This window comes from Rattus norvegicus, chromosome 8, assembly GCF_021556685.1.
Source record: "Rattus norvegicus strain SHRSP/BbbUtx chromosome 8, alternate assembly SHRSP_T2T, whole genome shotgun sequence".
Lineage (NCBI taxonomy): Eukaryota > Metazoa > Chordata > Mammalia > Rodentia > Muridae > Rattus > Rattus norvegicus.
Window position 1 is genome coordinate 18,606,889 of NC_141541.1, and position 15,224 is coordinate 18,622,112.

The 15,224-nt window shown below is 46.1% G+C and overlaps 1 protein-coding gene and 1 long non-coding RNA gene across 37 annotated transcripts in view; one reads left to right on the top strand and one right to left on the bottom strand.

Moving 5' to 3' along the window:
- LOC148003962 (uncharacterized) overlaps positions 1-1,207 on the top strand; it is a 36,656-nt gene extending 35,449 nt beyond the window's left edge. For all 4 annotated transcript variants that reach the window (XR_015627534.1, XR_015627532.1, XR_015627531.1 and 1 more), the window contains one exon: positions 569-1,207. This is a non-coding gene — a long non-coding RNA (uncharacterized LOC148003962). The remainder of the gene's footprint in view (positions 1-568) is intronic.
- The window catches only part of Deup1 (deuterosome assembly protein 1), a 62,411-nt gene that overhangs the window by 20,793 nt on the left and 26,394 nt on the right, over positions 1-15,224 (bottom strand). For all 33 annotated transcript variants that reach the window (XR_015626588.1, XR_015626586.1, XR_015626587.1 and 30 more), the window contains 3 exons: positions 8,912-9,057; positions 5,055-5,160; positions 521-715 (listed from right to left, as the gene is read on the bottom strand). Coding sequence is in view for 24 of the 33 variants with exons in the window: in XM_087561692.1 (XP_087417818.1) it covers positions 521-715; positions 5,055-5,160; positions 8,912-9,057 (447 nt within the window). In the remaining 9 variants the exon portion in view is untranslated. The remainder of the gene's footprint in view (positions 1-520; positions 716-5,054; positions 5,161-8,911; positions 9,058-15,224) is intronic.

Here is a 15,224-nt window from a genome sequence, read left to right on the forward strand (position 1 = left end):
GGCCGTAAAGCCTGTGCTGTCAAAGCAGGCTAACATTATTAGAGAGCAAGGAAACAGAAGGAATAGGGAGGATGGCAGGAGCGAGCATCCCTTGCAGGGTTTTAACGTGGAACTCAAGATCTCTGCTGCATGCTGAGTGGATGTTTAGTGATTTTTATGTTGTTTTCTCCGTGTTTAAAACACGACAATGTGTTAAATGGAGAGAGGGGCAGGATCTTCGAGCAACCTGGAATTGCTCTCTAAAAAACAGTTTAATGGAAAGGTCCTATAGCAAATGACTGAGGAAGGTACAGGGCAGTGCGATGTGCAAAGACAGCTGCAGGAGAACCTCGGCAAGCAACCGATCACTCATGTGTGCGCTGTCTGCTAGGTCCCTAGTGTTTCTTTGATGGTACTTTTTGTCCACGGCTCAGGGTTTTATGGGACAAGTCGCCAAGGCTTTTGACAGACCTAGGGCGAGGCTAGGATGAACATGGGCAGGAGCCAGCCCTGGAGAGTGCTCTCCTGTACGTATACATACCTGTTGCTTTGCTAACATTTTTTCTTTTATTTCTAATTCTATCTTTAGCTGTCTTTCCAGAAGGGCAGCTTTCTTCATGATGGTTGCTATAGTGACCTCCTTCTGGTGAAGTTCCTGGGTGAGTTCGGAGATCTCGTTCCTCATCCGTTCCTGTTCGGAGCACAGGTCTTCCTCCTGATAGAGCTGGCTTCTCATCTGGTGAGAGCGAGCAGAGACGTGAGCAGCCCCTCCCTCACAGCGCAGCTGCAGCGTGTGCTGGGCTCCCAAGAATACCTGTGGCCCATGACGGCCTACTTCTGATCATTGCTAACTGACAAGGGGCACCCTAAGTTAGTTTCCTTCCAACCCCAGATACCTCACCATTGTCATGTGCAGTGTCCCTACTGACTCAGCTTTCTGACAGACTTGACAGAAATTGCTACTTAGTGATTTATTGTGTTTTGAGGCAGGGTCTACGTGCACACCCAGACTGGGCTATCTTTGGCTCCTCATGCTCTGGCCTCTGGGCTCATGGGTGTACAGCACAAAGTCTGGTCATCATCTATGGAGAAACAGTGGCCTAAGGAGGGTAAGCATCTTGCTGGAGTCATAGGAAGAGAAAGTGCCAGATTCTAGACCGAAACTCATGGTCCTTGGCTATATTTACATATTTTTTAAACAATAAAAGAAGCGTAAATTCTGCTGGCAGCGGTGACTCCACACTATGTCTCAGAACCATATTGTAACACACGAAGCTTAATGTGGTGGTAGGAATGTCTTACTGGCCTCTTGTAACCCCTTGGAGTCTCTCATCATCTTTGCTAGTTTTCTCATAGCAGAAACTTTTGGACCTGGGCTCCTTACCACCCTCACCTTTCCAAATGCAGGCGGCAGCAGTCCAGGGCAACCCCCTCAGGCCCTCTGCTCTCTATCCCCATTGCTCATACCACACTGCACCCCCTACCCCGGCATCCTTTTAAAGACACGACCACTTCTCCTCCCTTAGAAAAACGAACATATTTATATCACAGGGTTGTAGTTGCGTGTGAGGGATGTCCTGGAGGGTGCCTAACCCAGCTGGTCTGGGGGTGTGATTTGTATCAGTCTGGTCTTCTCAGAGGAGAGGTTATCACACAAAATACTGAGGAGAAGATGCAAGCCAGCCAGGATGCAGCCAAGGGTAGGGACCAGAGAGCCATGTGCACTGAGGGAGCTTGGTGTGTTCTGACCAACTGTGCCCTAAGAAATAAGGCCAGAGAGGGAAGTCAAGAAAATCCACAAAGAAACTTCTATGAATGTATTCAGAAACTTAAAAGGTGACAGGAGACTGTATTTTCTCTTTAAAAGCCCAGTGTACATGTCTAAAGGAATAAGGGTCTCACCCCTCCTTTCTGTCTTTCCTCTTTCTTCCCGGAACCCATGCTAGCATCTTAATGACTAGTTCTTCCATATCACCAAACAATTTCAGGCAGAATTCAGATGTGAAATTGTCCCAAATCTCCAATGCTCAAGTCTATAAAGCTGGATTAGGATCTCACCATGCCAGCTCCCTTTCTAGCCACTCTTTGTCTCTGTTTGGTCTTTTCCTTTAATCTCTAGTTACAGTCCTCACGAAAGGCAGTCACTTTCTAGAACCTCGCCCCCATCCATCTTGGGTTATACCCTGGGACAGCCAGGTTCAGGATTGGCACCTGAGGAAAGGTGACCTAATGCCGAGTAGCTGCTTTCAGAGGCCAATCTGCTGGATCCCAGGCTGGGTCCCATCCACTCCTTATCTGTTCCTGCTCTAATTGTTAAGGCTAGAAATGTGTCTTAGACACCACATGGTCTTGACTTTGCCATTCAGCAAACAGGAACCAGGAGCTAGTTTCTAGCTCCCCAAATCAAGAGTCTCAGAGAGGGGTGCTAACCCCAGTATCTGTTATGGGTCTCTTTAAATTACATGTGTTTATATGTGCACGTGCATGCCACGGCACATGTGTGCAGGTTCGGAGAACTCACAGGTGTTGGGTCCTTCCTCTACCTTGAGTCTTGGGGATGGGACTCAGGTTATCAGGCTTAGCTGCAAGCCCCTCTATCTTCTGGCCACCTTGCTCACTCCCTCAGAATCTCTTTGATCCCCACTCCCCTCCATTTTCCCTCCTGGCAGTTTCTTTGGTGAACCAGCCATATCATTCTACAGTTTGACAGTCTGGATTTTATGGTTCATGTCCCTGTGGTAAACTTCAACACCAGCCTCTTAAGGATGAAACTGGGAAAATTAAGAAAATAAATATGCTATTCTGAAAGAGGATTAAATTTTTATTAGTTTACAGTGGTTAGATATTGAAACAATGTGCTCTTCCACAGAACGTGTTTCTTAATGAGATTTACTTATCTGTGCTTCCAATGACGTGGCTTTTTTTAAATGTGAATTTTATCACAAAATAAGTGAGTAAAAACAGCTCTGTACCCACAAAAGAAAAGCCACGCCCAAGGTTCATAGCACATGGCCCTCGATAGTGTTAGCACAGTGGAGTGGAAATGTTCTTTGCAGATACTTCTGGGAGCTGCAGCCAGCTAGTCCAGCCGTCCACCACCACCCTGCAAAGGGCAGTGCCTCTCCTTCACCTTGGTCTCACTCACACAGGATTCCTGACTTTACTCTGCAGTTCTGAGTTTGTCAGAAGCCTCGGAGGTCTAGAAGCATGTAGTCATATATGGCATTAGACACTCCCTTTTACTGTGACTCAGTCTCATGGAGTGTCAGCAAAAAGCAGCTTTTGAAAGTTTATATATTTGTTTTTCGAGACAGGGTTTCTCTGTGTAGCCCTGGCTGTCCTGGAACTCACTTTGTAGAGCAGGCTGACCTCATATTCATAGAGATCTGCCTACTTCTGGCTCCCAAATACTTGAATTAGAGGCATGGGCCACCACTGTCCAGCTGAAAGTTACATTTTTAAAACAGCAAAATCAGTGGGATTCTGTGGTATCAGTGTTCGAAAGAGGGAGGAAGTGACAATTGCTCTATAACACATTTCTTAGGCTGGACTGCATTCATTCTTTTTTTTTTTTTTTCTTGGTTCTTTTTTTCGGAGCTGGGGACCGAACCCAGGGCCTTGCGCTTCCTAGGCAAGCGCTCTACCACTGAGCTAAATCCCCAACCCCGACTGCATTCATTCTTAGATACCCATCTCTGCCAGGATCTGCCTTTAAGGGGATGAAGGGTAGAGTCAGGGTCTTGCTATGTAGCCTAGGATGGCTTCAGACTTGTGGCAATCCTCCTGCCTCAACCCCTACAAGTATTAGGATTGTTTGTGTGAATTACTACACCTAGTTAAGATCTTTCCTTCCAATGCATTCCTATTGAGACTGACAACATAATTACTAGGGAGGTATATTGGTTATAGAAGAATGAAGAACGCAGGGCTCTGTAAGAACCAAGCCCAGACCCTCCTCACCTCCTCATCTTAGGCTTTTAGCTCCTGGCAAAGTGCTTGGCCTTTGCTAGGCTCTTAGTTAGAAATGTAGGTGTGGCCCAAACCATCAGTAGCTCACATCTGTGAGGTGATCCTCTAGGTCCTGTTCTCAGTATGTAATTTGCATTAGCTTGAATTTCAACAGAGGTAGTCTCTGGGGTGACAGAGCCTACATTCAAAACTAGTGTCTACCAATTATTATCTGTGTAAAGTTGAATCTCTTCAGCTTCTCTGTGTCTTAGTTTTTTAAAGGTGAAAAGAGGATGCTATAGGATCTACTTTGTAAGATGTTAAATCCTTGGGGCAGTGTCCCTGGCGCATGAGAGTGTCAGCAGGTATCAGCTCATTTCACACCTGTCATCACCTCAGGGTGGTGGAAGTTGTATATTTCCTCTGAGTTGAATCGTTCCCTCTTGTACAGAACGCAGCGCTCATAAAGCTCAGGAAAATAACAACACATTGCAAGGGAAGGCTCGAGAAGCCCATGCACTGTTGTAAGCAGTCAATGGTTGCTGAGACCAGGGACTGCAGTGAGCGGCTGCCAGGAGCCCGAGGATCAGTTTCTGTGATGTGTGACTCTTCCTTCATGGGCTTTTCAGTAATGCAGCTACCTTTGAATCACACATGATGCTGTAAGCACACACACACACACACACACACACACACACAGCCTCCTTCTGACAATGGGAAACTCATTGGTTTACCAAATGAGCCTTGAGTACAATTCTTCTTTGGCCTATAGTCAGTGCTCCATTTGGAGTGACAGACATTTGTTCATGCTTCCCAAGGATGAGCCATCCAAACAGTACTAACCACATCCTAGATGAGGTCCCTTAGGCAGGTCAGTCCCCCAAGGTCACCCAGGCACTGAGCAGCAGCCTGGGCTCTCTCACAAGGGCACACCCCACACTGGATTCTCCCATGGCGGAATAACTGAAGACTTGTGCTCACACAGAGTATCAGAATTAACCACTTGGCCGATTATGGCTTTCAGAGGAAATACATCAGGCAAAGGAGAGGAGGATGGAGGAGAGCTTGGAGCCAATTTTATGCAGAGACATTAGAGCTGGGAGAATGGATCTTGTCGTACTCCGTACCTTGTTTAATTCCTTTTCATGATTGGGTTGATCCGAGACCACTGAAAACAGCTCCTTTCTTTTCCTTTCTGGTTCTTTAGTAGAAGGGGAATATGATGACTCAACTCTACAAATTACAAATAAAGCAGGTAATACTTCAGCATAACTTGGTGAATTGGTAATTATATTGTTAGTACTGATCATGGACGCTGAAGAGATATATTGTTATATGGTTGACAACACTGCTAGCTATAAAAATTGTGAATCCTAATAATTCCAGCCTTGGGAGTAGTTCTGTCTCTGAGCAAGTACATTTTAATGGGAGGAAAGGGAACGGTTAATAGGTCTTTCAACCATATATTAAAATGAGCATAAACATCTGGCTCTCCAGAGACGGTCTGAGGGTGTTCCCAATATCCAAAGCATAAACTACACAGAAGCAAACCACAGCTCCAAATCTCAAAATGGTGGAGAGAGAATTAGTTTAAAGGTTGGAAATGAAGGAGCTCTCAAAAGGCGTAGATTCATGGTGATCCCCTCGAGGTACAGGGATTTCCACGCCAGATTGGTCTGTCTGGCCATCTCGGTTGTCATTCTCCTCGTACCCAACCCCAGCCCCAACGCCCCTCCCACAGTCCAGCTTCCTTAGGCCAGCAGTGCAGTCGCCACTGCCATGCATGCTTCCTGGAAGAGCCACTGTCAGCCTCCGTGAATGTCACTCTCCCCCCTGGGTGTTCAAGTGAACGTGCTCCTTGGACAACCAGTGTACACACTATGTAATTTTTCTGTGTGATCAGAGTGCATACTACATATTATTTTTCATATCATCAGAGAACACACTTCCCATCATTGTCCAGTGTCCTTGTGTTTCTCACTGAGTAATGTGGTGTGTGTGTTTTCCATTTCGTCTAACGTTCTTCCAAAGCATCAATTTCTAAAGTGGTCTTAAAATTTCTCACTAAGTGAGATTTGGAAAGGGAGAAAAGAATCTTCTCATTTCTAGGTTCTTCTCAAGCCTTCTCAAGAGCTGCAGTACTGAGGGAATGGAAAACATTAGATTTCTATGTGGATGGGTGTAAAGAAAGCAAGATCATGCTCATGCGAATGGATCAAGGAGGTATGGTTTTGTGTTAGGGAAAGGACATTAGAATTATTTCTTAGTAATGCAAAACATGGTGTTTCGTGCTCTAAAGAAGAGAATGGAGAGCAACAAAATTAGTATCATCGAGAAAGGTTTTGGGAATGAGCAGCATTAACCATCAACCAGTGCTCCTGGCTGCTTCACCTTGGTAAACCATAGAGAAGTCCAAACGAAAGACGCCCAGACAACGGAGCAGACAGGCAGCAGCCACAGGAACCAGACTAAGAGGGCATGAAAAGTGCAGCAGGAGAGACGAGAGCCAGAGAGTCTGACATGGTAGAGCGCAGCGACCTTCAGCGCACGTCCTCAGTCTCAGAACGAGACATCTGAGGGAGTCCCTCCCAACGAGAAAGACACAGCTTGGAGACTAAAATGGTCATGCAGTTTGACAGAAGACAGGGAAGAGTTTGGATTGAACAGATATGTGGGGACCATGTTCTGAAACACAGATGGCTCTGTTTGGATTGAACATTATTTTGTCCTTTTGTAGCACGTGGCTAGACTGCAACTCACTGTGTAGATCAGGCTGGGCTAGAACTATCTGCCTGCCTCTGCCCCCCACCCCCCCAGAATTCAGATTTAAAGCCTGCACTACCTCTCCTGGCCTGACATTGGCTTTGTTGTTTTGAGATTTATTGTTCTTTTATGTATACGGAATTCTGCTTGCATGCATGTCTGTGCACCATGAGTGTGTACAGTGCCAGCATAGGTCGGAAGAGGACACTGAACTCTGTGACTAGAGCTACAGGGGGCTCTGCGCTGCCACATGCGTTCTGGAAGTTGAACCCTGGTCCTTTGGAAGACCTGTCTTTGCTCTAACTACTGAGCCAGCTCTCCATGCTAACATGTCTAACTCTGAAGAAATCATTGCTGCCTGAAGAAAGGAACAATTATCCTTAAGAAAAATGGATCGCTTAGCTATTGAGATGTTTAGAAATCATATGATTTGTTTCATTAGCTTTCTGATTCTCAGGAGAAAGTTCCATACCAGTGAATTGTTAAAAAAATTAGACTATCTCTTCAAAACCTCAAATACTGAGAATTCTCAGAAGACCCACTTATATTTTTTGTGGATATGCCTATATTTAAGGAGGGAAGAACCAGTGTTAGCTGTAACTTTTAAGGAAAAGGTTTATTTTATTTTCAGTTACGTGTATGTATTTATGTCTGTGTGCATGAGTGCAGATACCCTCAGAAGGCAGAGGCATCAGGTCCCCTGGAAGTGCAATTGCAGGTGGTCGTGAGCCACCTAACATGGGTTTTGGGGACTGAAAGGTAGGGTCCTCAGGAAGAGCAAGATCTCGTAACCACTGAGCCATCCATCTAGGACAAACAGCTACAGGTCATGAGTGCAGAGGCATAGTTACCATGACATCAGCAAGTGAAGACGTTAACATCAGGCTTATACGCAAATGAAGTAGAAGCAGTTAGAATGAGTAATAAATCCAATTTCTCTGCAAATCTACAAACAGATCCATACTGTTGTTTCTATTGAAACACACTTTTCTATAAAGAATGCATCTGAATTAAACTTTATTCTAGCTCAAATGTGAAGGCCTTGGATGTACAGACACATCCTGCACACACATACACATTCTGTACATGCACACCCTGCACACACACATCCTGCACACACACATCCTGCACACACACATCCTGCACACACACATCCTGCACACGCACATCCTGCACACACACATCCTGTATACATACACATCCATTATAATACACATCCTGCACACACACATCCTGCACACACACATCCTGCACACACACATCCTGCACACGCACATCCTGCACACACACATCCTGTATACATACACATCCATTATAATACACATCCTGCACACGCACATCCTGCACATGTACATCCTGCACACATACATCCTGCACACACGCATCCTGCACACACACATCCTGTATACATACACATCCATTATAATACACATCCTGCACACGCACATCCTGCACATGTACATCCTGCACACATACATCCTGCACACACGCATCCTGCACACACACATCCTGCGCATCCATATCCTGCGCACATACATCCTGCGCATACCCATCCTGTGCATTCACATCCTGCACACACACATCCTGCACACACACATCCTGCACACATACATCCTATATACACGCACATCCTGCACATGTACATCCTGCACACACACATCCTGTACATGCATATCCTGCATACGAACATCCTGCACATACACATCATGTACATGCATATCCTGCACACACACACACACACATTCTGTACATGCACATCCTGGACACACACATCCTGCACATGCATACCCTGCACACACACATCCTGCACATGCACATCCTGCACACACACATCCCATGCACACCCTGCACACACACATCCTGCACACACACATCCTGCACATGTACATCCTGCACACACACATCCTGTACATGCATATCCTGCACACACACACACACATCCTGTACATGCATATCCTGCACACACACACATTCTGCACATGCACATCCTGCGCACACACATCCTGCACATGCACATCCTGCACACACACATCCCATGCACACCCTGCCCACACACATCCTGCACACACACATCCTGCACACACACATCCTGCACATATGTTTCCTGCACACACACATCCTGCACACACACATCCTGCACATATATTTCCTGCACACACACATCCTGCACACATACTGCCTTGAGAGGCACCTGGGCTATCATCCAGTGTGAGAACTGTACCTTTTTCTGTTATCTTGAACAGTCTGCAGTTCTCCCATTTTCAGCAGTTCCCTATGCAAGTGTAGTCTTTCCATTTCTATTATCCTCAGGAGATCATCACGTGATTGTAACTCATTCTTCACCTCTGACAGTCCTGCTTCCATGGCCTGCATTAATAATTTTTTGATGTTCACTTTAGAATTATGATGCACAATACATTAAAAAAACACTTAACATCCAGCCCTTAAAACAAGAGGCCATTGCCATTGCTCTTGGTTGCCCATTAGATCCTACTGCTGAAGTGAGTACTTTGATTGCAAGACACGGGGAAATCAAACTTCCTCCCTGCTGGATAGCTTTCACGGCTTCAGAATGTGCTATTCAGGCTGCCATAGGAGACAAATCATCAATGATATTACCCAGTGGACGACCCTGAATGCCACCTGCATGCCAAGCGCCATGAGCCTGCTGGTGCAACAGTGGCATGAACGCTATGGAGAGAGCCAACCACATGGCGATTGGCTTTGAGGCTTGCTCCACGCGAAGGTCGTACCTGGGATTGTAAACCTAGTAGAAAGTTCATGGGTGGTGGGGAGATCATAAATGCTAGGGAAGCAGTTGCTACTGCTACTTTACTAAACAGACACATTGTTAAACCGCCTTCTAAATGTTTGTTCATATCCCTAAGCTAGTAGCAGTGCTCAGAGGAGAGCAGCTTCGTTTCGCACAGGGCAGTGCTTGTTTGTTACTGCTCAAAACGCTGAAGATCAGACACAGTGGGTGTTCAGCCTTGAGTGAGGCATTACGCCACCCACCCCCTTAGGCTCAGGAAATGCTAGAAGGGAGGAGTGTCAGAGCTAGAGGCTAAGGAAGAGTCCCTGCGCTTGATGTCTGAGTGGGCGTGGCATCACCCATGATGTCTGAGTGGGCGTGGCATCACCCATGATGTCTGAGTGGGCGTGGCACCACCCATGATGTCTGAGTGGGCGTGGCATCACCCATGATGTCTGAGTGGGCGTGGCACCACCCATGATGTCTGAGTGGGCGTGGCATCACCCAAGATGTCTGAGTGGGCGTGGCACCACCCATGATGTCTGAGTGGGCGTGGCATCACCCAAGATGTCTGAGTGGGCGTGGCACCACCCATGATGTCTGAGTGGGCGTGGCACCGCCCATGATGTCTGAGTGGGCGTGGCACCGCCCATGATGTCTGAGTGGGCGTGGCATCACCCATGATGTCTGAGTGGGCGTGGCACCACCCATGATGTCTGGGTGGCCTTGGCATCACCTCTGCACTCATGCACTCATAGCAGCTGTGGTTATCTGTGAAGACAGGGCCATCGACATTCCATTCTACTGAGAGAAAGCCCTTGAGGCCTCACTAGTCCTTGAGATGCTACTGGTTGCTAATGGCTACTGGGGAAGGGGAAGTCATTTTCTCCCATGGTGTAGCTACAGGCAAGGTGCCTGCTCTGATAAATTAGTTCACACTCATGCTCACTCAAGTAATCCTAATGAGGTCATATTCTCTCTCTCTCTCTCTCTCTCTCTCTCTCTCTAAACCTAATGAGGTCATATTCTCTCTCTCTCTCTCTCTCTCTGTCTCTGTCTCTGTCTGTCTGTCTCTCTCTCTCTGTCTCTGTCTCTGTCTCTCTCTCTCTCTCACACACACATTCTCTCTCTCACACACAAACACATACACACACACGCATTTTCTCTCTCTCACACACAAACTCATATATACTCCCCCACTCCTCTTTCTCATACACACCACTCCCTTCCCCTTACACATACACACACATACTCACATACACACATTTCACACATACAAACACACTCTCATATTAACTTATAGACATGACACACACACTACATACACTCATGCACACACTGACACACGCTCATATGCACACACACTGTCATACACACACAATCACACCTATATTTATACACAAACATTGAAGTCACACACACCCCAACACAGTCACACACACACCAACACACACACAGACATGAAAGTAGGAAGGGGGAGAGGAAGGGGCCTGAGAGAGGGTAATGATGGGTGAAAATGACCAAAATTCACTATATACGTGCATGGAAGTGTCAAAGAACTTAAAAATTAAAAACGCTTACCACCTTTAGCTCAACCGGTGTGCTTATTTTAAGTAAAGCATATCTACTCTTTTTCCTTCCTCAGTCTTAGAGTTTCACCTCACCTTTCACCCAGGGGACAAACCTTCTCTGAGCTCCTACCGTGTGCTCCGGAGCACAGATACTAATTGCCCTCAGAGTGTTCACCACTCAGGATAAAGACAAGGAGCAAACGACCAAGCCACCCTCAGCAATGTGGTCGCAGTGTGTGTGAACCTAAGGTAGCAGAGTTTGAATAAAGTACAAGGTGTGATCTCTAGTCAATGCCGGTCCTTTCGGATTAATACAGTAGTAACTAAATGACAGATAATCTTGTGACCAAAGCCATCAGTGCACTTTCCTGACACAGCGGCCAGCAGGGTAAGTCAGGAGCCTTGCCCCGTCCTGCTCCATGGTGGGGAGCTATGCTGAAACAACTAGGAATACCAGTGACCCAGTGGGTCCACAAGAGGCTCGAGCAGTTCAGAGTGAAGGGGAGGCTCTGGACAGGAAGAAAGGATGTAGCAGTGGGCGGGGCTCCTTGAAACGGGGGTGGGGGTGGGGTGGGGTGGGGAAGGGGGTGGGGGTGGGGGATAGAGGAATCCAAAGCGCAGTGAGAGACCTGCAATGAGACCAGTCTCCTCCCCTCCCTGAGCTGAGGGAAGGAGGTGAGTTCTGCATTCGGATAAGGGGAGCTCGGAGCCTGGCTGTCTGCTGTGGGATGGAGGAGGGGTCAGCAGTGGCGTTAGGGACATGCACACTGGCATCTCTTGACTGTGCTGTGGACCCATTCAGGCTCATGACATGGCCTGTGGGACCATCTGCTGCAGCAGTAGATCCCTAGGAATTAAAACTGTGCACAGCTCCCGTAGCTGGGCTCTTTCCCTCAGTAGGCTCCCAGGGCTCATCCATGTAACATTACATCTCCTGTTTATGGCTGAATTCCATCCCGTTACGTGGCTGTACCACATTCTGTTCTGTTCAGCAGTTGGTAGGCATCGAGGGGTTGTTTCTGCTTTTGTCAACCATGAGCAACGACTCCATTTAAATGAGGGTAGTGCTCAGGAACTTTTCTTAAAACAAGAACCTTCAATTATACACCTTCCCAAGGGCCTTTCAGCCTGGGTTTGGGAAGGGGCAGATTACTATACTTTCAGACATAAGTATGATGTTTTCTGAGACTAGTTTAGATGTTCTCTGTTTTGAACAGCAGGGATTTTTCAGATAGAGTTAAAATTTCAAAAACCAGAGAGACATGAAACAAATTATACAGAAGAAATGCAGTTTACCTTATGAAACAATAAGTTGTTGTTTAAAAAATCAGTGTTCCTTATTGTAAATGTCACCTGTTATGCCCTGCAGGGGAAGAAGGAACAGCCTGGGCTTTAACAGGCAGCAGCAGGCAAAAAGTGGGTGTGTCTATTCTGAGGGGGAGGAGCGGGGAGGCCCTAACTCCAGGCTGGGGACCTGTAGTGTCAGGTTGACAGAATGGCCTGTCCTCTGTTACTAGAAAACATCTGTCCGTAGTGATGAGCATCCAGAAGGAAAAACACGCTGTTTAATGATCCAGCGACACAGGTGTGAGGATGTAAGTTAAGACGGAAACATCTCATTATACAAATTGGTAATAATGATTGGACAGATAAATAGGTAAATTAGATTGCAGTTGACAGCATTCTGTAAATTAGCTGCAAAAACATAAGAACAATTAGTAGGATTTGTTGATATTGATAAATCGAGAATTATCTTCTTTGGACTCAATAAGCCCGAATTGACATGAAAATTAGTGGATTTTTAAAACTAGGATGTAGTTTTGAAATTGGTACAATTTTCATGAGAGTCCAATCAATTATTTGCAACGTGTCAAATATCTGGTAAATTGATTTTCTTATTAGGACATTCTCAAGCATTCCTGGAACAATTTAAGTACCAAACGCTCCCTTAATTGTGATAGTTTATGAAATCTAAATATAGATTAGGCATTTAGCACTGAAACGTAGGTATGCTGTAGGCCTTACATACACAGATTTCTGATGACTTCATACGAAGACCAAGATATCTGGATAATTTTTACATCTTCATTACATTTCAGGTGACAATGTTTTGATACACATTTACATTGGTTTGAATAAATATGTGACTTACGATAAATTCTCTCATTCTCCGAGGTTCTTTAATGTGCTACAAGAAGATTTTAAATCAAGTTTGACTACAGACCTCAGTTGACACCGAGCTTTATCTAGCATGCACGAAGCCTTGGGTTCATTCTGTGGAAACCAAATATGGTGGTGTGCACCCCAAATCCCAGTCCAGGGAGTGGAGGATGAAAAGTTCAAAGTCACCTGAGACTCTACAGGGCATTTGAGGGCAGCCTGGGCTAAATCTTAAAAATGAAAACAATGAAACAAGCGAGAAACCAGTAACACGGACTCCCGAACTTCGATCAGAGCTGTGGCTGCACTGCACATTTCTTGGGCAGCGCTGCTCTCGTTCTTAGTGATATATTAACCAGCAAATGATGTTAACTTTCCCAGCACAGATGTCTGAAAGACGCAGAGCCATTTATTTTCGTCATTAATCTCTAGTGGGGAATTCTGCACACTTAGAAGCACGAGGGGCATGCAGCATAGTAAATGAATGCGAGCACTGGGCTGTGTACTGGCACATTCCAGGGTTGGAGGAAGACAAACGTCGCACCTGCCTCCACAAGATGCAGGCACAGCTGCCATCAAAGTGCATTGCAACATATTACATGGCAGCTGTTTAAATAGGAATAGCTGTCTTGCTTTCCTATGAAAGATGTGGAGCATTCTGTCAGGTGCCTAAAAGGAGACCGCTTTTCCTTTTTTTCAAATGTATATTCTGGTTGCAAGATTATTTACTTCTAGTTATCCTTATTTGGTAAAATGCAAATTTTGAAAAAACAAATCTAAGGCCCATCTGTTAGCTAGGAACATGTCTGATACACTGAAAGGAGCAGTGATTTTTAACCCTTCAAATGAACTGACAAAGAGTGGACTCTCAACATTTGTGGAAAGCACAAGAACAGGTCATGAGTGCGCCAGGACATGACCCAGGGACGAGTGAAGAAGCAGGGTGCTTGGTGCTTTTTCCAAAGAGAAATCCTTAATTACTTTTCAAAAATACTTTTATTAGGACAACAGATACTTTTTTCTCTCAAGCATATTCCACAATAATTTACCTTGCTTTTTAATATATATATAATCTGTGTGTCCAGGTGTGTGTGTGTATGTATGTGTGTGTGTGTGTGTGTGCGCGCCTTGGCATGGCAGTGCACATGTGTACACAGGGAGGCCAGGGGTGGACCCTGGGTAACTTCTCGTGCTCCCCACCTTTATTTTATGGAGACAGTGAGACAGGGTCTTTTGCTGTACCTGGAGCTCACTCTTCAGCAAGACAATCTGGCTAGCAAAACCCTGTGGGTCCTCTTGTCTGTCCCCTCTGGCTCAGCAAGCCAGGCAGGGAAAGGACTTGGAGGGACCAGAGCTAAAAAGACCCCAAGAAGAGAGAAAACACAAAGCCCTTCAGTTCACACAGCTTGAACTGAAGCCCAGGGCAGAGTATTTTGGAGGGACCTAGGAAAATAATCACTTATTCATTTGTGTGATCCTGGGGAAGGCTCCATCAATGAAGATAGCAATGAAATGTATGCTTAAATTGTCTTCAGACAGGAGCTAGGACCAATATCCCATCTCCGAGAAGGAGAGGATTCTGCTGGACCCAACAGTTGTGCAAACAGCTCTTATAGGCAGGTGGGTCACCAGCAAGCCGAATACTAGGAGACCAACCTCTAGGAAGGCAGGACTAATCTTAAACGGTGGTAGACCCAGGGAAGATGGCACACACATGACCTGTGTCTGGAGGATGCCTGGCCTCTTCTCTGTCTAGCATTTTCAGTGTAATGCTAGTTTGTTCATTTGCATCTCTAGTCTAGTTGTTAGAATAATGTCTTTCTCCAGAAAGAGCTGGGGTTCAGGATGGGGGAGATACAGGTCTCTTAGAAATGCCACTGGAAGAGAAGGTGGAAACGTTGTGATCTGTGCCCTCCTAGACTCGGGGGAAGAGCAGGTGCTGATGCAGATGTTCCAGGACAGCCCTGCAGGTGACACTGCAGTGTGGGAAGGGGAGGCTGGCCCAGGACTAAGAAATGATCCTGGGAGTTGTAGAGCAGAAGCCACAGGGC